General features: G+C 39.0%; 1 protein-coding gene across 8 annotated transcripts in view; it reads left to right on the top strand.

The window, feature by feature from the left end:
• Positions 1-18598, top strand: part of NFASC (neurofascin) — a 79920-nt gene extending 61322 nt beyond the window's left edge. For 3 of the 8 annotated variants that reach the window (XM_053454345.1, XM_053454344.1, XM_053454343.1), the window contains 5 exons: positions 2628-2750; positions 3103-3276; positions 14901-15032; positions 15400-15469; positions 17702-18598. In XM_053454345.1, the coding sequence (XP_053310320.1) occupies positions 2628-2750; positions 3103-3276; positions 14901-15032; positions 15400-15469; positions 17702-17933 (731 nt within the window). In that variant the 3' untranslated portion in view covers positions 17934-18598. Of the gene's footprint in view, positions 1-1162; positions 1279-1968; positions 2174-2627; positions 2751-3102; positions 3277-7737; positions 7753-9018; positions 9202-9996; positions 10114-13735; positions 13889-14900; positions 15033-15399; positions 15470-17701 lie in introns of all 8 variants that reach the window. The other 5 variants (XM_053454338.1, XM_053454339.1, XM_053454340.1 and 2 more) reach the window with 5 other exon arrangements.
• Positions 18599-23670: the final 5072 nt, after the last annotated feature.

Raw genomic sequence — 23670 nt, 5'->3', positions numbered from 1 at the left:
ACTGCAGGTTTTAAGGCTCCTTATTCAAAATTTATTTTTTAAGGAAATAAATGTATACAAGATTTCTATGAATGCCCTGTAAATTAGTGTAACATTTCTCATATGAAAAGATATACGTATAGGATTTAGCTGGCTATTCAATTTATTGCAGTAGTGCATCAGTGATTCACATTTATTATAGTAGTGCCTCAGTAATAAAGGAAAACAAAGTAACTTTCTTCTTCCATTTATGAAATTTTTTCCTGCAACATATAGTAGTTCGTAGTTTTTGTTAAAACTGTATTTTTACCCTTCTACAAAATGCTAGCAGTTAATAAAACACCACTACAAGAAGACATTAGCAATGGATCTAATTGAAGTGGGTAAATTAGATCTCTTTATTGGCTCTTCCCATGAAAAAACACCTATTTTGGATGCCATGTTGAGTTAGTTGAGGTACTGATTGATACTGTATATATTTTATTATAAATGCATGTTATGTCTTATTATTACGTCATGTCTAAATCCTTCCATCTTCCCTAATCTTTTTGTTTGAAACACCAGCCAGAAACACACAGTGACCATTGTATGGTGCATGTTTTACAGTTTGTTTTTTTTTATCTCATATACTATAAGTACAGTGGGTTAGCTGAGTTTGTGTATTCAATCAAGGGGAAATGGAAAAACAACTTGATTTGATGATGAGGGTCAAGCACTGAAAAAAGAGAACAATGTGAATATTATCATGGGTACATAAGAGGTGGTTGTCTTGATACACGGAGGATGTTGCAGATAGATATAATTAGGGAAGCAGGGGTGGTACTGAGAAATTTAAGTATATACATAATCCATGTCAGGACTGGATGAAAAAAAAACAGAATCATTTTTGGTATAGGGTTGTTAAAGATGGCTACAACTCTTAGTTGAAGGAGACCTCAAGTATATCAAGCTGTAGCTCTAGAGGTGAGTTTTGTTATGGAATACTTTGGCCCTGTATTGGATGCACACATGCATTGATACACAGTTTGTTATCTGGGGAGTTTGCTCCTGAACAGGATGAGGGGCTAATGAGCACTGAAACAGATATACATATGGGGATAAGGCATCTTGAGCTAGCCAGCCATAGTATCCCAGCCCAATAAGAGGTAAACAAGGCTCTGCTCACAGCTTCCTCTGTTCCCAGATCCTAAGGCTGCACCCACTGACATAAAGTTGCGAGTCGTCAACAGCACTGCCATCGCCCTTTCATGGACACGTGTGGCACCAGCATCTATTCGAGGAAACCTTCTGGAATACAGAGTGAGCAGACACACAAGCCCACCCTGCTAATTACTGTCTGCTGATGGCTAAACAATTCCTAATCCAGTGTGACCAATTTCAAACCCAACCATAATCAATGCCTAATGTCTACACAATGTCAAAACAATGCTTAACCACCCTATAAAAATGTCTAATCAATACCAAAAATACTACATATTAATCAATATTAAACCATTACCTACCAATACCTAATCACAGATGCAATCTCTACCCAAAGTACTTTCTTTAAGCAGAGTTAAAACTTTTATTTTTGGCTTTCATTGTGGAATGAATGTATTTACCAAACTTCCTCAGTACATCCATGAGTGACCACAAGAAGACAGCTGATCTGTTTTTTTGGTGACATTTGGTAATGCCACTCTGTAGTGGAGAGAAGACATTGGAGGAACATTGATTCAAGAGAAAAAGAGTAAAGTCTCCATTTTCCCCAAAAAATATGTTACTTGCTCAGCTGTTGGACTGTGCAGAATGTCAATATAATTCAAATATGTGACTATCCTATTTAATGCCATCATCATGAGAATACAATAAAACAACTAACCAGATACCCATGCTTTAGCATGGCATTAAACTGAGTGGAGTAACCCAAGCCATTAACCTGTATGCAAAACACCCCTTGTTAAAATACAAAGGTCCTAATTATGAAATGCATGGGTTGTGTATTTTAAGGCCTATTACTGGAGGGAAAGTAGTTTGCTGAAGGGACACTGGGTTTCCCAAAAGAAGCAACATCAAAGTTTTATTGGGGACAGAGTGCGAGGGATCGTGTCGCAGCTAATCCCGTACAGCAACTACAAACTGCATATGGTAGCAGTGAATGGGCGAGGAGATGGCCCGAAGAGTGACACTAAGGAGTTTACCACCCCGGAGGGAGGTAGGTGCTCCTATATGGAACACGGAGCACTAGCAGAGATCAATTTAACTCATTTAGCTCTTTTTTTGAAGGAATGTGAAGAATTGTTGCTGCATATGATCCCAGATTAGCTGGGAATCTGGGACATAATAGGCAGAAATAGACTGTAGGGAATCACTGGCTTACAAACTTACAAAGATACACGTCCATTGGCCTGCCTTTCACATATATATATATACTCCTTAGTTCTATCTTAAGATCTATGTTCAACAATGTCGATCCTATGGATTGTTTAGTAAACGTCACAATATGTGTTTATGCATATTGTCATAAATCACACATCTGTTTGTGTTATCTCCCTCAAAAAACAATTGCCTTTACTGTTTATGTAATGTGTGGCCTAAGACTAATTCCTCCCATAGCCTTTATATCTGTCCATTTTGCCTAGTGAATCATTTATCCTTTCTTCATACAGTGCCCAGCGCGCCAACAAATGTTAAAGTCTATGAGCCAAACCGGGAGACTGTTGTTCTGGAATGGGGACCACCAGAGCATCCTAATGGGAACCTGACTGCATACACCCTACGCTACCAAGCATGTATGTACTCTTCCGTTTTGACTGCTGGAGAATAAGTTAAATGTATTACCTTCAGGGATCTAGATCTATTGATAAGGAGAAATATTATACTATTGTAAGAAATCAGTATATTAAAAAACTGATTTACATATAACATATAAATAATCACTTTTTTTGCCAGAGTGACATCATGTAAAATTATGATTGAATTTATTTGAGAAAGCTCTTTTTTATAAAACTGCAAAAATTGGAACCTAAGTTGTGATATTTCTTGTGTCTATCCTATATGTGTATATGTCACAAACCTGCTGGTTGCAGAAGTACAAACATTAGTCAGATAACCTTTATCACAGTGCTTTCTTTCCTCATGCAGTCAATGGGACACGACTGTCGAAAGCTGTGGTGGAAACACTGTCCCTCAACCAGACAAAGTATATAGTACACAGAACAGACCCAGTGTCCAGGTATCGCTTCTTCCTCAGTGGGCGCACTCAGGTTGGCGCCGGAGAAGTCAAAACAGTTGAGTCTCCCATCAAACAGGACGAAGGTAAAAAAATTGTGAAATTGTACAATAGCCTTAAAACAGACTTGGGTAGTACAACTTATTTGTGTTTTTATGTGTCACATTTTCTTTACTAGAATATATCAACAATATCATGTGAAGCATGAAGTGAAACAATCTGATAATTTGGACCATTTTGCTGAAAACAGGCTCATGGCAATCTTTGCGTGAGCAGCTTGTGATTCCCATGATTGTATGCTATTAACCTTTTCAAACCCATCGCACACTAGATAACACTTCTAAAGATTACACTTCTGTACTGATGATGTCAGGCTGATGACGTAAATATATAATTTGAGATAATTATATATTTAATTTATTTATTTAGGTATTTGTCCTGATTTTGGAAACATAATATGCCTGGTATTTTCTTCTATTTTGGTTGTTTCCAAACTTTTCTAAAAATATGATGTTGGGAGGACCACAATAGCTACTAGAAAAAACTAAACCACTGAACAAAAGTATATATTTTTGACATCCCAAAGTATCACTAGGGGATTTTAACACTTTTTATTTAACCATTTTAGCAGTTATCTGTGCCAAACATTTTAGTAAAAATATTTTTTTTCTATTGTTAATAAACACATTGTAGCATTTCAGTAGATTTCTTTACTAGTGTCACAACCACCCACACAGACGGCACTCACTGCGGACGTTTTTCTGCCCAGTATACCGCTACCAAGAGAGGAGCCCTTAGTAGCAAGCAGTCATGACTTAGATGATCCCAACAGCAAGGAGGCCTTAGTGCGGGCAGGTAAATAAGGGTACTGAGTGTAAAGCCAAGGTGAAGAGACAGCTCCAGGCAGAATAAACACAGGCAACTCAGAACTGAAAGGATAAACTTGAACGGGAAAGTCAGGATAGCTGGGTCTGTACACGAAGCAGGTAGTTCTGCAAGCCAAGGGTCAAAACACTAAGCGGGAAGTCAGACAGGCCAAACTGGTACACAAATATCTAAGCAGAGGTACAGAGAGTAGTCAGGCAGGCAAAGGGTCAAAATAACGCAGATCAGGAACACAGGCAACGATACTCAGTATAGGACCACAACAGGATTTCCGTCCCACCCCCTCGATGACGTCGCGGCCGCACATCCAGACCTCCATCATGACCGAGGCCGCGTGGGAAGACTCTTCTTTTGGGGATCCCTGCAAAGACGACTAGCACTGTGCTCACCCGTAGTGGAATCCCCAGACTTAACCCCCTGCCTCCCATGCCGGCGTCAGGAACTCTGCCCGTCTGTAACAGAGTTCCAAGACGGTATCTTGGGTACCCCGCGTGTGCGGGCGGCTGTCCACTAGCTAGTGACGGGACCCAAGACGGTGACAGCTAGGGTATGTGCAAGTACACCGGCAGCCCATGACTTCTATTCATTACCCTGAAATATAAGGTAGTAACAATAAATTATGTATTAAAACATAATTATTTTTTTTACCTTGTATGAAGCCTTCTCTCTCTGTGATCATCAGCCCACTCTTGATTGGCCCTGCGGCAATTTGAAGTGCTGCGGAAGACTTTCTTAAACTTTAATGTGGTCCAAACAAGCTTATGGGGACAGAAGACACAAGCATGAAGGGCTTAGCACTACAAAATTGCTCTCATTGAAGCAGCAGGGAATGGTTGAGGCTGGTCCAAAGAAACTCAGGGCTTTGTCCCTGCATGACTGCTCCCTTAGGCACAATCAAAGGCTCAAGGGGCTTTGTCTTCCAGACTTCCAGGCAGACAACAGCAGCAGTGCCCCAGCGATCACCGCAATTGGGTAACATTTTTTACCCGTAATGTACCAGGTACGTCACAGATGCTATAGGGACATTTTCAAATGATGTACCTGGTACATCATTGGGGCAAAGGGGTTAATGAAGTGGCCCTGTGGATCCCCACTCCTTCCCTTACACTGTATGTACAGTAATATAATAAACTGGGCAGGAAACATTTATAGCATTCAGCAATAAATCCTGCTGGTGTAAGCCATCCCTCTCATTCACTATATTACAAAAAACTAAATCAAATACCTCCTAGCTACCTCAAACGAAGCAAAGAAGTGGTTATCTACCTAACCCAAAAATATTGGTCTCGGTTCCAGAGATTTGCCATGCATTGGTACCAAAACCAAAAAATGTTTCTATTAGTGTGAAGCAATGCCATTAAATCTTAATGTTCAGGCCCAGAAAAGAGTTCTTGCAAAAAATATTTCTTGGTGTGTCATTAAAAAAAAATCAAAAAAAAATCAACTTATCGATGCCTATAATCAAATTCTAGGAAAAAAACTATACTTTTTCTCATGTTATAAAATATGTACATATATAGGCAGAACACATAATTTTAGGAAGAACAAGCATACTGGCCCTTTTAAGCAACAGTATTGAAGTATGCTCTTCGGCTACCTTGGTGTTTATGTGTGATCTATGTTTATAGCTACAAAACAAAAAGTAAGGACACACTCTATTGTTGTACAGCTTCCATCTAAAACAATAGTGTGTACTTCATTGTTAGGTTATGCATTCCATTTTGATCCCTCCTCTTCGCAGACCCCTCTTCATCTCTTTTTCTCAGATTCTCTCTTTGCTGTGCCACAGATTTTGCCATTCTTTCTCAATGACCTCCTTTTTGTATGGCCCAGACACCCTCTCTCTCCACAAGGTCATATATATCATATCTGTCCCAGACCCCACCTTCAACTGTTTGTGTTAAACGTCCACATCCTCATTATCCTAGATCTTCTCTCTTTTTCCAATATCATAACCTCTCCAAGTTCACTCTTATACGTTCACTGCTTCAGACCCCTTTCTCTGTATGGATTATGAAGAGGGTTCAACACTTAGAGGCTCTATTAACACTGATGAGGATATAGATCTCGGCAGACTGTGGACATTGATAAAGGTACCGTATTTGCTCGAATAGTAGATAAGTTTTTTTCAGCAAATGCTCTGAAAAATACCCCTCCTCTTATAATCAAGGTCGTCTTCTAATCAGACCTCAAATAGAAGACTAAGATCCAGATCCCTGCAGCGCTGCAGGGGACCTGGATCCTTCTGTCTGGTAACCTCCGCTGCTGCTGGCACTTCCACCGGGGCTTCACCGAGCGCCGGCAGCAGCGGGGGTTTTCTACGCGCAGACCTTCCCTGGCTGCCAGAGAGCGGAATTCATTGCAGCGCTGCAGGAAATCCTCCTCTCTGGCAGATGACGAACGGATGGACGCAGACAACCCCTGCTGCTGGCGCTTCCTCCAGGGCTTCTATTGCGTCACATGACCTTCTGGTGCTCAGTCATAGAAGCCCCGTCGGAACTAACGCTGGGATCCACCCGCTGCCCCCACTAGACACCAGGGAGTCAGAAGCACTGGTAAGTCGGGGGGGGTGTTATTTGGGGGGCATAAGGCTTTTCTGGAGGCAGAGTGCCCCGGAAATGCCTTTTAACCACTTATATGCCGCTCTGCCTCCAGAAATGCCTTTTAACCCCCTATATGCCACTATGCTCCATGATAAGGCATATCACAGGGCAGAGTGGCATATAGGAAAGTATAAGGCATATCAGGGGGGCAGAGTGGCATATAACTGGGGGGGCAGGTTGGTAAATAAAAGGAAATAAAAACAAAAAAAAATATTTTTCTCAATTGTAGCTTTTATTAAATATGAAAAAAAATAGTTTACATGAATTAATGTTTACTAGTAAAACTTTTTTCCCATAGGGTAGTCTTATATTCAGGCTTTTTCTTTTTTCCTAAATTAATATTCAAATTTTGGGGGGTTGTTTTATAATCAGGGTCAGCTTATAATCGAGCAAATACGGTATTTTGGGGACCACTGTGAAGTATAGCTGGGTAAACCGGTTATGGCTCAAGACGATCTTGGGCGCAACACCAGGTTCAGCACCATATTGTGAAGAGATGAAACACATGAGTCGGAGCCTAGCTAGCTCAAACCTTTCCACTGTTTAGGTATTTATTACAGACACGTCTGCTTTAATCCTTTTTCCAGCTGATCCCATGTAACAGCTTTTTTGCCCATCTCTACTGTTAAATCCATACTCTGTCGCCAGGCATAAATAGGTTATACTGATTTTAAATATATGATTGTCAAAGACCTAGCTTTATTCTTTAAAGTGTAATCAAATACATAGCAGCATACATAGTTAATGAAACATACAACACAGCATGCCGTTATCAAGCAAGTGTACTGTGTAGTACAACTATAAACCAGTGGTATATAAAAATATATGATATGCCTAGATTAGTTCATTGGATATAGTTATTTACATAAGCAGAGTTTACGAGGAATAATCAATACATTTCTTTGCTAAAACAGTTGATTTAATGTTGTTGTAAAGCAGACTCTACTATAGGTGTCTGTGTCTGTCACCTTGTGTCTCTTGTCCTTGTGTTCATGTCTCCCTCTCTTTCTCTCTCCCCCTTTTATCCCTTACTCTTCCCTACACTCGTGAGGTCTGCAGCTTCACCCACATCAGGTAAAGTATTGACACAAAAAGGTAACATGCACGTGGGTTTCATGCATGATCAAGGTTAACTTCTTCCACACAGTTGCCTGGCATTTATATTAAATAAAACGTTGTTAATTGCAATTCATAGGGTTGACAGAGGCCTCTCTGTTATACACCAATCCAAAAGCTCTCCTTCGAAATTTTATGTTGGACTAAAGTGGTGTCACCATCAGTCTGATGATCTGCCATATGTGCATGAACAGTGTAGCTGTTAAGTTATTTACCTTCCTTAGAGAATATGACATCGTATTGCCCACCTTCTCATGCAGACAGCCGTTGTTATGTGAGTCTTGTTTGTCCTCATGTTTTATACACTAAATTGAAACATAAGCAGCCGAGACTACCACCATAACATATTTATATACACCGATCAGCCATAACATTATGACCACTGACAGGTGAAGTGGGATATATTAGGGATCAAGTGAAAATTTCATCCTCAAAGTTGATGTGTTAGAAGCCGGAAAAATTGGCAAGCGTAAGGATCTGAACGACTTTGACAAGGGCCAAATTGTGATGGCTAGATCATACTACAAGCACTCCTAAATCTGTGTGTATTTTGTAATGTATCCTCATACAAATATACATTTCCATCCAATCTTCGGAGCAAGCTCAATGCATGGTGCGGGTGCATGGTGTTTACCCCAGTCCATCACCCAGGAGCCATCAACGTCATAGCTGTTAAACTACCTAAATGCCCTCCTGTAGCTATATGTGGAACTGCAATTAAGTTAAAGGAATTTGGTCTGAAATATTCTTGTCAAATAAATGTTCAGTGCTTCACCCTGTTGCATTTTCAACATAATGTCCCTATGTGCGTGTTTCTACACATGGGCAAACCAAAGCTTTAGTTTTGGTGAGTGATCACTATAGTATCCAAGCAATCCTTGTTAAGGTTACAAGACGGGTACCTGATTACTCCTTACACTTTGGAGTTAAATATTGTGGTTTATGAGCAGGGATTTTCTTCTTCCATTAACAAATGTTACACCTACTCCTGAGGCAGAGCATGTGTTTATTAGAAGGGAAAGCCCTGCATCGTCCAATATATTTGTAGATGTTAGTCTTGTGTGTACACTGCCTCTTTCCCAGCTTTCCCATACAAATCGTCGCTTTATTTGGATATCCGTTTATTTTAAGTCCCCTGTAATCTAGATCGGTATGCGTCTTCATTTCCAGTCTGTTATGTGAACGCTCTTCTCTTTTGAATGTGTTCTCCGCTTTTTCTCCCAGTTGCTCCCTCATCTCCTGTACCTGTAACAGATGTTCCCACAGAAGTTCCAACTGTTCCCCCAACCACTACTGGTGCTACCAAAACTATGCCCCCTACTACTATCAGCGCCACAACAACCGTCTTTGCTACCACCACTGGCACTGAGAGCTCGCTGACAACAGTGACTAGTGTCCATGAATTAGGTATTAAATGTGCTAATACACTATTCATTTTACACTTACTTTAAGGGGACCAAAACAGATTCATTCTTCATTAGAAAACATTGCCACCTAGTCGATAGTTTTAATTATTAAACAACAACTTTTGGGACACATTTTGTCAATGAAAACACTGAAGTAGAGAAGTAGGTTACTGTCAATCCAAAAGGCAGTTTATCCCATATACCATTCCTAGAAATGCAAGCTGCTGTAAGCTGTAATGTGAAGTGAAAAATTGTAAAAAATAAATAAATAAATAAATAAAAAGCTAATTGAATTTATTTTCTCGATGAAGGGAAAAACTGTAAAACTATTTGTCCAAGGTATGAAAACTAATATTTAATTGGATTTCTTTAACGTCCATAAAAACAAGAACAAATTAAAGATATCAGAGCATTGACTGTGTAGGAGATAAAGTATTAAGAGTAAGTTTCACTTAATCAGTAAGTTTCTTGGAGTAAATTTAATTATTTCTTAAAGAGAGCTGATGCCATATAAAGAATGTATCATATAGGTCAGAAATGATGACGTGAAGCTAAAGGTGAGGATACATGTCTGTGGCCCTTACTGGTCATTAGATATTTAGTCATCAATTTATCTTCCACCTTAATATACATTAGATAATTACACCATTAAAACATCTTTTGTTCGGCGTGCAAGTTCATGTAATTAAAGGGAATTGGGAGTTTTGTAGTGTTGTTTCAGTGACCTTTAGGAATGTTTCCCTGTGCCTAGAAAAGTTATGTTGGTTCTAACATATGCTATGAATCACCTCCTCAGCCACCTTTGGACATCTTTTGTGGAACGTCACGGCTGTGCCCAACAGCTACTGGGCAAACATCTCCTGGATGCATAACTTAGAGCCAGACTCTAAGTTAATGGTTGAGTATAAGGACAGTAAGCATCACTTATGCATGTGGAGGTGACTGTAACCACAGATGTGACATCACCTGCAGCCTACTATCGACCTTTCCATGCCATGCTTGACTGTGCTTTGCTCAAAACAAAAATCAGTAAGGCAGTGCAGGAGCTGGTACTTCTCAGCCTAGTTTTGAACGTTATTTGTTTGGCCCGCCCTGAATGGCGACTCGTAATTATTTTATGTTCAAGTATGTTTGATAGGCCTTGTATTTTTTTTCTGTTGTTGACGATGTTATGGCTATGACCAAGTGAAAAGCATCTGGTACAGCTTTAGTGCAGTGCTACTTTTTTATTTGTTAGGCAGAGCAGTTTCTTTTTTCTTGCAGTGTTTTTTCGCTTTTGATTTTATCTGCAAGGTAACTTTTTAAAACAGATTTTGTGTTGTAATAGCTAACCCAGCTCCTGCAGTGCTCGTTTAATATATCAGCAGCTTGTTATGCATAGCTCAAGTTATATCATATTAATAGGCATACCTGGGAACATTTAGAGTCTACTAAAATATCACAGTCTCAGTGTGAAGACCTCTTCTCACTGGTTGAGAAGGAACCCAAGCCAGTATTTTCATTTCTGTAAGTAGGACATCTGGTTGGTCATATATGTACTAGGTGTTTCTATCAGTTGGGTTAAGCATTTCAATGGGTGTGGTATACCTTACCAGCAGAGATTTAGTTAACGGGAAACAATAGAGTATTTATTTTAAGTTATGAATATGGTAGTGCCATGCAATCTAAGAATAAGGAAAACATGAGCCGCCATTGTATGTTGGAAATATTTACATACCCTCCCTTTCTTTTCATTAAAAAGAATCTACCGAGCAACAGTTGTAAAACCTCATAACCATTTATTTTACAGCTTTATGGCATGGTTTATTCAAATAAATTGGGTTTTCACATCACACTGTAAATGTATGATCTATCCTTGCTGCAGAGATTTTAGAGGTTCATTTTCAGAGTAGTAGATGAAAGTTCCCAGGTACGGCCCATGTGTATTTTTTCATGTTTTAAATATCTGTTTATCAGATCTCCTGTTTAATACATCTTGCTTTGTACAAGCCCAGTATTAAACAGAAGGCCTGGTTTTCTTACATAATACATAAAGTGGCATTACGCGAGCATTACTTGTGGTTCTGGTTTCACCTATCACTGAATTGGTTTGCTCTTGTGCTTGCAAATTGTAAGCCAGTGTGAGACTGGAGGCCTGCATGTGCTTTGTCCATTTACGCTATATCCATTAGCTATTGTTCATGTAGGACTAGTGGAGGAGAACGGAGAATGGCTCAAATCGTTATAAAAAGGAAGTTATAGTGCAAGGCATGGCATCATAAAATTTAAATGCAGATTGTGCAATGCTTAGCACCCTCAAGCTGTATCCAACCTTTTTATGCAAAATGTTTTGGGCCATACATATGTATACAAGTGTGTAGAGAAAAATGTACGCTCCATGTAAATTTTGCTATCAACATGGATAGTTAATATATGGCAGTCAAAGTAAATAATTAGAGAAGCTTAAAGAGTGCAAGTACTAAGGATATGCCTGGATGAATGAAATAGAGTGACGCAAAATGTGTGTTTAAGAACTTTTCTTTTATTTTTGAGTGGTTATCAGTTGTTTACTATATCCACATATGTCTTTTAGGATTAAATACAAATGTATATAAGTACAAATGTGTATATAAAATGCGCGAATGGCTTGAATTGTGTGGGGTTTTTAAGTTGAATTTTAACCTTTACTACAAGGTGTGCCTGTGAATGTATGTTTGGCACTGCCATAACTCTTGGTCAGCAAAAATGAGCTTCCACTACCTTATGTTAAGGTGAGCAGTCAGGGGACTGATATCATGTGATATCATTAGACATGCTTACACATCATGGTGTTTCCTTTGTAAAAAAGGGGCATGTGTACGCTACAAATTACTAATCCACCTTCAAACTTCTGTCCTACAATACACAGTTGCACCCTATTACTGATGATGGGGACAATGTATGTATCTTGGTTGTAAAGCCCAGGTAATATATATTAGCTATATCCCTTGAGTATGTAAAAGCCCCAACTCTGTTATTCATTAAGGGCGTGGAAGAAAAATAGAGGTAGATGAAGATCCTGGCTATTTCTGGAGGTCTTCAGTAAAACCTGTGCAAATTCATACAACAAAGAACAATGGGGATTGTGTATTTTCAGCAGTTGATAAATTAAAGCTCCCCAATCAACATTCTTATTGTGTCTCACCTTTGTTTAAAGTTTCCAATGTTTTTAAATGTTGTTTTTATCTTGAAGTAAAAAATATGCAGTTTTCATCAGCTGTCTAGAATAGAGAAGGTAAATCAGAACCCAGTTCAGTCTCATGAATAGAATTGATAATCCAAAATGATTATCAATAAGCAAATCTGAGATGATTTCTATTATGATGAGTAATGATGTTTATTATATAGAAAAGAAACCTGTGGAGTTGGTTGTCCAAACTCTGTAATTTGCTGACCACTATAGGTACCATACCTGTGCTGATATATGGCTAATATATGTGCCATTTCCTTTTGGAAAGTAACATGGGCTTTGCTTATGCCTGTTTTCCCGAATCCCTAAACGAATATTTTTATTATACCGGTATATTAAGATTAGCCAGACACTCTTTACTAGTTCCTAAAGCTGTATTCATATATATTTTCAGTTGATGTTGCATACCCTGCTTTTTGGATTATGCAACCAACATAATCCAGACATAATCCAGCAGCTGCTTTCCAATACCTATGACAGTTGTTATGAGGGTGTATGAGGGGATTTATGGAAGTCCTAGATATCTCTAGGCATAGATCTGAACCCCATTTTTTTGTGGAAAATAGAGGATAATGGTTCTGGCCCATATAAGATTAAATTACAATATAGTTTACATGGATGGTTCTTTACGGGATTGGTGGATGTAGCTAGACCTAAAAAAATGTTACTCAATGTCCTCAGAGGGCTCATTTCAATGATTTTGTATGTATGTGTGTGTGACTGTGTGTATACTTATATGTACAGGGATATACAAGTGAGTCCTGATTTTACTTTTTTCTGCTAGCTTATATATTCTGCTTAGTGATAAAATGAAGGTGCCTTCTAAAATGTTATATCTGGTTCTTAAATTATGTATACATTTGTCCAGCCCTGTGTACATCAGTGTATTATAATCATAAGCAGAATGTTTTATTATATTTTGTATGATAGTACATGCAATCAAGCCAGTCATATATGATTAATGTTATGACTTGGATTGTTTTAATTTACGGCTCTTTTTACATAATGTGTTGTGTGATCGAATGCATGATGTGTGTGACAGCAGTGTGAAATGGCATCCTATATAGAACAGCTAAACATTTTATTAAGGTTTAAGGTTATGGCTCTTAATGTTTGTATGGGGCTGTTGCATGTGTATAGCTAACTATTATAATACTGTGTTTTTAAAGTTCATCCTCTATATAATTATAGTTTGTGTCTATAGTCTTGCTGGACATAAATAACGTGGTTTGTGCCATGGTTTCCAGTTCATTTGCATGTAGCGCTGGCATCCCTGTCCATTTTCTCACCTATCGTCCGGTGTTCACCCTCAGCTCTCTCCTGTCAGGTAATGAAACAAAGATAGGAATTCCTGTTAAAGCTCACCCCCCATTCATCCAGCTGACTGACCTGATTCCTGGGATGACCTACAGGTTACGGGTGTACTCCCAGGAAAATCCCTCAATCCAAAGTCCATTATTGACTTTCCAGACAAGCTCAGGTGAGGGGCCCTAATGTTCCTTTAGTAAAAGTACAATCACTCAAATCACAAAAAAGAAACTAGAACCATATTTAACGAAAAGGAATCACTCATTAGATGCATGAGCTGTTTTGGCATATGATAATTCTGCCAAGGTTTCCAGACATTTGTAGTTTACTATGATTTTGGATGACTATTGTATGTTTGGGGAAATATTATTATTCAGAAGCATTTACTAAATATTAACTATTATGGTACAGTGCTGCAAAACGAGAGCATGTGTTAATGGTTGATAGAGTCCTACTATAGTTTAGACTACAATTGCAATCCACTTATATAGGTGGTACTTCAGATGTAGCTGAATCAGCTACACTGCTGAAAACACATTTGTGTTTCTTCAAACCATAGTGATTTTTTAAGGAACGGATGACATCTTGATTGTTAAACATGATATAACTCTGTGATATCCATTGGTTATTGGTGGAATTTTGGAGGAATAATATCAAGCTGCAGTTGAAAATATTATAGAGTCACCACTTGAAGAAGGACGCTACACCTGAAAAGATTCAAATCGTTGTGTGCTTTGTGACTTTGGACCTAGTCTAAAGATGCACTGGACTTCTTTTTATCGAGAAGATCTTTAACTATGTGACATATGTGTGGCATAACCAAATCTTCTGTTGAATCTAATGAAAATATCTAAATACGTGTTATTATATCATACAAATACATAATATATTTTCAATCTATATGTATATCTGTATATGCATTCCTTTTATCTGTTTATTTGCAGTCATTGCCTTTATTTCATTGTTATACCAGAAACGCCTCTCTGTTCTGCATTTTATCACCCGTGAACATGCCCGTCATGGTGTTGTCCTTAAAAATGTAGTATGTAGTAATTGTTGTTGTCAGTTTATTTCATGTGCACATTTTGAAGCTCCTACGTTTGTTGTGTCTGAATACTGGTCCTTGCTAAAGTTTCTACCGCTGCAAAACAATCTATAACCAGTTCTATGCTTAACCTTGACAGCATATACCAGGAACCAGGTGGACATCGCCACCCAAGGCTGGTTTATTGGGCTGATGTGTGCAGTTGCCCTTCTGGTACTCATCCTACTCATTGTATGCTTTATCAAAAGGAGTCGAGGAGGAAAATACCCAGGTGATAAGCAAATGCCAGGGATGTTTGTGGGGAATGACCTGAAATTACAGGGAACTGCTGCTGTGAAATTACATTTTAAGTCTGCATATCTCTATAGGATATGCTTTTAGATTATACTATTACACTATCCTTACTGAAGATGTAGTATATGTTACATAATAAGTTTCTCTGATTAAAGGAGGTATGATTTAAATTCAAAATAACGAGTATCGCAGTATGAGTTGATACCATTTTTATTGGACGTTTAATTTTCAAGACAAACAGTAAAATTCCGAGACCATGACATGTCTTGAATACATACAGAGTATTGCAATATTAGAACAAGTTCTCAATGATTATCTTCATAACCATCTTTTGCTCCTGTTAGTGCGTGAAAAGAAGGAGGTAGCTCTGGGTCCAGAAGATCAGAAGGAGGAGGATGGTTCTTTTGACTACAGGTAAAGATTTCAAAGTTATTTACTGCATTCAGAAACTCACCCAAAGATACATGTGTGCTATATGCACCTCATAAATACAGTCCAAAATAAACAAATTATTTGACCAAAAGTGTGTGGATACCTGACCATCGCAGTACTGGACATCCCATTACAAAACCCTGGGCATTAATATTGAGTCACCCCCCCCCCCCACCCTCATGACAATAACAGCCTCCACTCTTCTGGAAGGCTTTCCACCATATTTTTGAGTGTTTCTGTGGAAATTTGTGACCATTCATCCAAAAGAGCATTTGTGAGGTCAGGCACTGATGTTAAACTGATAAACGAGAGTCTTCCTCTCAATTTGTTTTCGGATTCATCTCAAAAGTATTCAGTGGGGTTAAGGTCAGGGTTCCGCGCTTTGTTCATGCTGGAACAGGAAAGAGCCTTTCCCAAACAGGTGCCACAAAGTAGGAAGCATACAGTTGTCTAAAATGGCTTTGTATACTGTAGCATTCCCTAGAACTAAGGGTCCCACTCCTAGCCCAATCCCTGAAAAACAACTCCAGACCATTATCCTTTACAGTTGGCACTATGCATTCTGATAAATAGTATCCTCCTTGCATCTGCTTGATATGGCTTAAATGCCTAAATTCTTTTGGTCATATAGGGTATGTCTAAATATTTGAAAACCTATACACTAGTAACTTGGCGTCACATGCTATTTTACGATGGAGCCTTTGTTTAACACACAAAAGTAGAGCTTTGTTATGGTATCATACCTGTTCAACACTCCCTAAATGGGGTTACAGTATAACATAATAATTCCCTACAGCTTTATGAGATTGGCCTACACAGGTAACATCTATGATTTATCTCCCTCTTGCTATCAAGCAAGAAGTGCAGGTGAAACAAGTCACTGCCTACTTGTCATCCTCTGTGCTTTATGTGTGGCAGTCATTGCCCTATAGTCCAGAGAGCATAGAAGCTGCAGTCCCACTATGCAATCAGAATCAAAGTCAAAAATGTCTTGTGATTTGAAAATGTATAACTCCAACGCCTGTGTAAAATATATGTGTAAATATATATAGACATCAGACAAAAACTAATACTTTAATATTAGTACAACTGGATAATTGTTCTGGGTAATCTAGAAGATTGTAGAAGACAAATATATAGGGCAAGTATCAAGAAATGGGTCAGAAGCAGATCTGGTTTCTTGTAGAGCCAAACTTGTCTTTGCTTAAATCCTCAATACTTGAAAACATATTCTGTATGGTGGGTGAGGTGCCAAGCTGCCAAGTGATAGTAGGCATTGCATTGGTTGTTGGTAGTAATGCCCTTGCCATATAGGATTTAGCATCTTTGCCCTGCCTCATTTATATTATCTCTATTATGATCACAATCTGTGCTTTTCTCTTCCACCTTTTCACATTCCTCCTGTCTGTCTCTACCCCATTTATGTCTCTCTACCACACTCTGCACTCTTAAATGTAATCACGTGTTTGACTGTTTCAACAAGGTTTTTTGGAAGGTAGGAAGAAAACATTTATCTTCTAAAGGATTTTAACTTCTCTTCTTGCAACTAATCTTAAACTATTAAACCGTAAGGTCTATCAGTTTTTTTTTTTTAGGAAAATGGTGTACAACTAACTAATTGCTATTTGTCATTAATACTGGGACAAATTAATTCTACCTCACTAGAGCTTTAAAGCAGGGTCACAATGTTTATCTTACCACAAAACCCCATCTAGGAGCTGAATATATGTTGGTATATAGGGGTGAATGCTTATTATTTACAGTCTGTGAACATTTCTGCAGAAAATAGACTCCGTTATAAAGGATGCCTTTTTATAGAAGTAGCTGAAGATGGGCAGCACTGCAGATTGCACTGCAGAGATCAGGGAACTACATAGTACTGAGTCATTGACATATACGGTATATGCTACTCAGCAGTTTATTTGCATGTTTCTAAAGTATGTTGAATCAGCACTGTGGGCCTGCTCAAATTAATGTGATATGTGTGGCTACTAAAATTAAGGATGGTTCTGACGTCACCAAGATGTTCTGTTCACTTCTAATACTTTACAAAGGGCAAGTTAACACCTCATACTGACACAATGCAGTGTAAATGATTAATGTAAATAATACATCCTCAATAACCCTTTCTTCTAGAACCATGACCCTCAGTATTGTTAATTAACACAGAGCAATTTTCTAACCTATTGAGTGAATGTTTTTTTCTCCCTTCAGTGATGAAGACAACAAGCCTCTTCAAGGTAGCCAGACTTCGCTGGATGGAACGATAAAACAACAAGAGAGTGATGACAGCCTTGTGGATTATGGGGAGGGAGGAGAGGGTCAGTTTAATGAGGATGGTTCTTTTATAGGGCAGTACACTGTGAAAAAAGACAAGGATGAGACGGAGGGGAATGAAAGTTCAGAGGCCACCTCACCAGTTAATGCCATCTATTCACTGGCATAGGACACTGCCAACCCCCTTCCCTTATCCCTTACCACCCCCATGTCTTAGCCTCTGTTATACCTACTGGCAGCACAGATAAACCCTTTACCCTGTTAGGTTCTGATGGGACACCTACAGCTTGACACCCTTTGGAACTCTGGGTTTTAAAAATCCAGGAGGACGTCCTAGAAGTCTGCTATCTGTTGTGGCTGCTGCAAGCCAATACCAGTAGTACTACAAGATGGGATCTTTCTCTCCACCCTGCCTTGCAATCCATATACTACAGTTTCAAGATTGTCCACCAGAGGGATTCAAGGTTCTTTTTGTTTGGAACAGTTGAATTGTAAAGACTAACTGGGCATGCAAATAATCAGAGAAAAAAAAGGATTGAAATTTCTTTTTTCCAAGGGTCAGTATTTGCATGAGTAATGGAAAATTCTACTTTTGTTATCAATGGAGCATTTATATCAGGAAGGCAACAGGACCAAGTATGGAGGAGCTATACAAAATGCATTGTCACTAACCCTACACTAGCAGAAATGTTGTGGTTTTTATTAATTTGCCCCTTCCCCAAACATGGACTATTTTGATGTAGGCAATTTGTCCTGCTTAATTTTCAGTAACAAATACAGGACAATAAGGCACAGCTACACCATTACATCTCCTGGAATATAATGGATATTTCACAAGGCTAACGCCTTCAAGTGTGTCCCTCTCATTTGATGTTCTGCAAGACGAAAGGCTTATGTGCATTTTGTGGAAATCTATCCAGTACAATGAATGCACCTCAAGTTCCATAGTACCAGCATACATGTTTTCATATCTCTTGCCATCAACCACTTGACTTGATCCTTGCACTGCCAGAGGGTGGTGGGCACCACAGTAACATCACCAAACATGGGGGCTGTTCCCATTGTATACATTCAACCTGCCCTTTGTGCCACTAACAATCTATGCAGAAAATATGTTTGTTCCTGTCCTGTGTCGTGTCTGCTCACAAGAATACATTTTTGTTTGCTCAGATATTATTTCTGTGAAGCAATAGCAGGGCACAGAATTAGTGCGAGAGCTAGCATTGACCTAATATCTGCAAAATTGGACCTGGCTAACTGCTAAGAATTCTGTGTGGAATAGTTGTGAGCACTGCAGCTGTATAATGGTACACAAACCACAGTAAAACCACAGTCCATGGCTATTGTGAGTGGGAAGAAGGCCATGATGCCAGACAGCTGTATTTGTGCACAATATACCTTGATCTAAGTATGTATGTATGTGTGAGTGGGTGATTGTAAGATATGTCATGCTGTATCATATCCAACTCACTGTTCTAATGTGTTGAGAGAAGGCTGACAGGTCCATTGCTTGTGATGTATATATTCCGTGCATACATATCAGGTTTTAGCATAGTGTGTACATGCTATGTTTGGAATGACAGCCTTAGTTTGGACCAATTTTCTGTTACTTTGAGGCGTTGCCAAATTTGGTCCTTATCAATCTGAAAGTTATATTATTATATACCCAGGCCTCATGTTATTTGGTACTCCATCCTCACCACTTACCTGACATGCACTCTGTCTTGTATCTCCTTTTGCACTAAAAATACCTTCATATCTTCTATGTGAGTCTTACTTGTAAATATTAATTTATATTCATGTAAAAATATCAGAGAAACACTAATATATTTGTACCCCATGATTTTCAGTTAACACTGTACTCACCAGAAATGTACATGGAGAGGGGTTTAAATGGTCCCAAAATATGTCAATGATGAAAATTAGTTTTACTCACTTAGTGGATATTGGTGCTGAAAGGAAAATCTTGTTATATAAGGCTCTATAGAAATAGATAGACTAATATTTAAGATACTGATGTGCATCTCAGTATGACTTTGCTCAACTTGAAAACGGTTGAAATGTCAGTGTTTTCCCCCCCAAAATATGGCCCTATTAGATTATTATAATTGGTTTGGAGAGCGCAGAGTGCTGCATGAGCATCACTAATGAGAGTCTGTTGTCTGTTACTTGTTTTGTCTTTTTTAATCACTGTAAAATAAACTCTCTTTTTCTTTTTGTTTCTGGCTGTAATGTTATTATTTTGCTCACAATGGAACACGTGACATGGAATAATAATAAAGTAATAATTTTACATTTTAGGCCACCTTTTCTTAGGGGTTTACCCAGCCAACCCATGAAGGAAATTAACAAGCATATCTCTAAACATTAAAGCCTATAATAAGAGATACATACATTTTCATACCCATACACTGGAGCTTTTACCATTAAAGCATTTTCTATAACTAAACCTTAAACTTGCCTTTACATTTTTATTTATGGTAATTGTTTGAGAAACATATGTTTAAATGATTACTTAATGGAGCTGTATATCGCAAATCCAGCATTATGTAATAGATTTTGTCCTAAATGCTCTCTCTTCTACTTACAAAAGCTCTGGACCAATCAAAACCAATCAGCAATTTATCAATAGCAGAAAGATAACCTAAATGCCTAATTCTGTCCCGTGTTTTTTTTTTTTTAAAAAAACAATAGAGTCCAATGCAGTTTTTACATTTTTTCATGCGTCATATTTTTAGAATGAAATTAGAAATAGTGAGGTGGACTCTTATTTCAATCAGAGTTTTTATTTCAATGAAAAAATAAAAACAACATTCTTGTATATGTTAAATTTTTATGTAAGTTCATTGGAGTGAAATGGTTACTTTCACAGCATTTAGCGTAAGTAAACTCATTTATTGAAACTACCAAGAGCGTCAACTTTTTATTTATCTTTAAGTCTAATTGTCTTGAGATATATGTCAATACTTCTCAAAGCCTAACCACTAATGTTAAACAGCTGAACCATACACTATTATAAAGAAATTCCACTTTCATAAAATTTCATGAAAGAACCCAATGGGAGTTGCCATCTTACAGCTTCAGCCACCAAGCACTCTCAGTTTCAGAGTTTTATTAGACAGATATCATAACGTCAAACACTGAAAAAAACCCAACAAGGGTTAATAAAGGCTCATAAAAAAAACACTGTGCGTGATTCTTTGCATGCACATAATATCTTTCAGGCACTTAACTAATATAAGGGAGCCTACTTCCAGTTGCTTGCCAGGGTAAGTGTATTTTAAGACTGAGATTGAAGGCAGCATGTGGCAAAGTTCTTCTTACTCGTATCCTTCATCACCATTACAAAGGGTGCATGGACCCAGGGCCGGCCTTAGGGGTGTGCGACCTGTGCGACCGCACAGGGCGCCATGGTTGCAGGGGCGCCTGACCGGGACTTAGATTAAAGCATCGGGTTTTTTTTTTGGTTTTTTTTTTTAAACTTTATTTAACATCATTGATGTTAAATAAAGTTTAAAAAAAAAAAACGATGCTTTAATCTAAGTCCCGGTCAGGGGCGCCGAGCGGTTGCTCGTGAAGTTCTCGGCAACCGCTCGGCGCCCCTTGCTCTCTGTGACTCCGTCGCGGTGCCAGCATCTCATGTTGAGCGCCGGACTATACCGGCGCTCAACATGAAATGCTGGCAGAGCGAGAAGACGGACGCCTCCCGCTCTTACCGCAGGACTCCGGCAACAAGGTAAGTGGGGGGGGAGTTTGAAGGGGGAGTACTTTGAATGGGCAGAGGGGAGGGGTAGTTTGAAGGGGTAGAGGGGAGGGGTAGTTTGAGGGGGGGTAGTTTAAAGGGGCAGAGAGGGGGGGTAGTGAGGGGGGGCGCCAGAGGAGTAGTCCGCACAGGGCGCCACAACGCCTAAGGCCGGCTCTGCATGGACCAATCAACAGCAATCAGAAAATAACAATGGGACAGAAATAACTTAATGGGGAGGAACAGTCATGCATCTTGAGAAAGAAAGTTAAGATAACTGTACCCATCGTATACACATCAAGTGGTTAATACATATATTAATTAGCTTATATAACTGTAAATTGGAAAATATGGGTAAAGCGACAGATCTATGTAAACCATCAAACAGTTATTTTAAAAACGGATTCCGTACCTTTTCTGTCTCTCTTATTTGTGTCTATTCACTGTGAAGTTACCTGGTCTTGTCGCATGACTATATTTTTCAAGTCACCAGAATTAGGAATCTGCACTCACTCCCCACAGGAACTCAGGTGCTTAGCTGTGCCAGGAAGGGCCAGCTCCCCAGTAAATCAAAAATAGAAGAAGGCTCCAGGCACGCAGGGGTTCCATCAGACAGATTTATTGTAGGAAACAGACAACAACGTTTCGACCTCACAATGAGGTCTTTATCAAGTTATATTTTTCAAGTCACAGGCAAGGACATAAACCCGTATTAGTCAATGGTGGGGCAACTATTGCCATCCCATGTGTAGTGAAGTAGGTATAATAAAATCAGCCTACAGGGGGTATTGACCCTACCTACCCTACCCCTCGCATTTTTGTAAATATTTTATTATATCTTTTCATGTGACAACACTGAAGAAATGACACTCTGCTACAATGTAAAGTAGTGAGTGTACAGCCTGTATAACAGTGTAAATTTGCTGTCCCCTCAAAATAACTCAACACACAGCCATTAATGTCTAACACATTGGGAACAAAAGTGAGTACACCCATAAGTGGAAATGTCCAAATTGGGCCCAACTAGCCATTTTCCCTCCCCGGGGTCATGTGACTCGTTAGTGTCACAAGGTCTCAAGTGTAAATGGGGAGCAGGTGTGTCAAATTTGGTGTTATCGCTCTCACACTCTCTCATACCAGTCACTGGAAGTTCAACATGGCACCTCATGGCAAAAAACTCTATGAGGATCTGAAAAAAAAAGAATTATTGCTCTACATAAAGATCACAAAGGGTGGCAGCAGTGTATTAATGGCTCAGGCTGGTGGTGTAATGTTGTGGGGGACATTTTATTGTCACATTTTGGTCCCCTTAGTACCAATTGAGCATTGCTTAAACGCGACAGCCTACTTGAGAATTGTTGCTGACCATGTCCATCCCTTTATGACCACCGTGTACCCATCTTCTAATGGCTACTTCCACCAGGATAAGGCACCATGTCACAAAGCTCACATCATCTGGGTTCTTGAACAATTAGTTCACCGTACTCCAATGGTCTCCACAGTCACCAGATCTCAATCCTTTGGGATGTGGTGAAATGGGAAATTCGTATGATGGATGTGCAGCTGACAAATCTGCAGCAACATGTCCATATGGACCAAAATCTCTGAGGAATGTTTTCAGCATCTTGTAAAAAGTATGTCACAAAGAATGAAGGCAGTTCTGAAGGCAAAAGGGGGTCCAACCCGGTATGAGCAAGATGTAGTTAATAAAGTAGCTCGTGAGTGTAGATATGTTCAGAGAAGGGCTACTAAAATGATTTATGGATAACAGGATAAAGCAGGAGTGGTTTATATATATATATATTTTTTTTTTTTTGTGACAAAATACCCCTTAACTTGGTATTCTGTCCAGGAATCTTTGCTCACACACAGTCTTCCAGGTTGCAGAGACAGTTCAGACCCAAGGATGGTTAAATAAAAGGCTGGTGCATGTTTTTATTTTTTTAAAACAGGCATAACAGAACAAAAGAAATAAAAAAAACAAAATCCTTGCTCTTATGAGTGCTAACTAAACAAAGTTCTCCAGTCTAACTGCGGAGCAAGAGAAGAGACTGCGGGACTGCGCAGGATTACCGGAAACTGCAAGTACAGTGTCTGACCGCCCCGCTGCAACACCAGCCAGACCGCCCGTGGGACCCGCCTCCCAATGCAGTCCTCTATTATG

This window comes from Spea bombifrons, chromosome 2 (assembly GCF_027358695.1).
Source record: "Spea bombifrons isolate aSpeBom1 chromosome 2, aSpeBom1.2.pri, whole genome shotgun sequence".
Taxonomy (NCBI): domain Eukaryota; kingdom Metazoa; phylum Chordata; class Amphibia; order Anura; family Pelobatidae; genus Spea; species Spea bombifrons.
The sequence above is the reverse complement of the archived record's forward strand: the minus strand, read 5'-3'. Positions and strand labels throughout refer to the sequence as shown.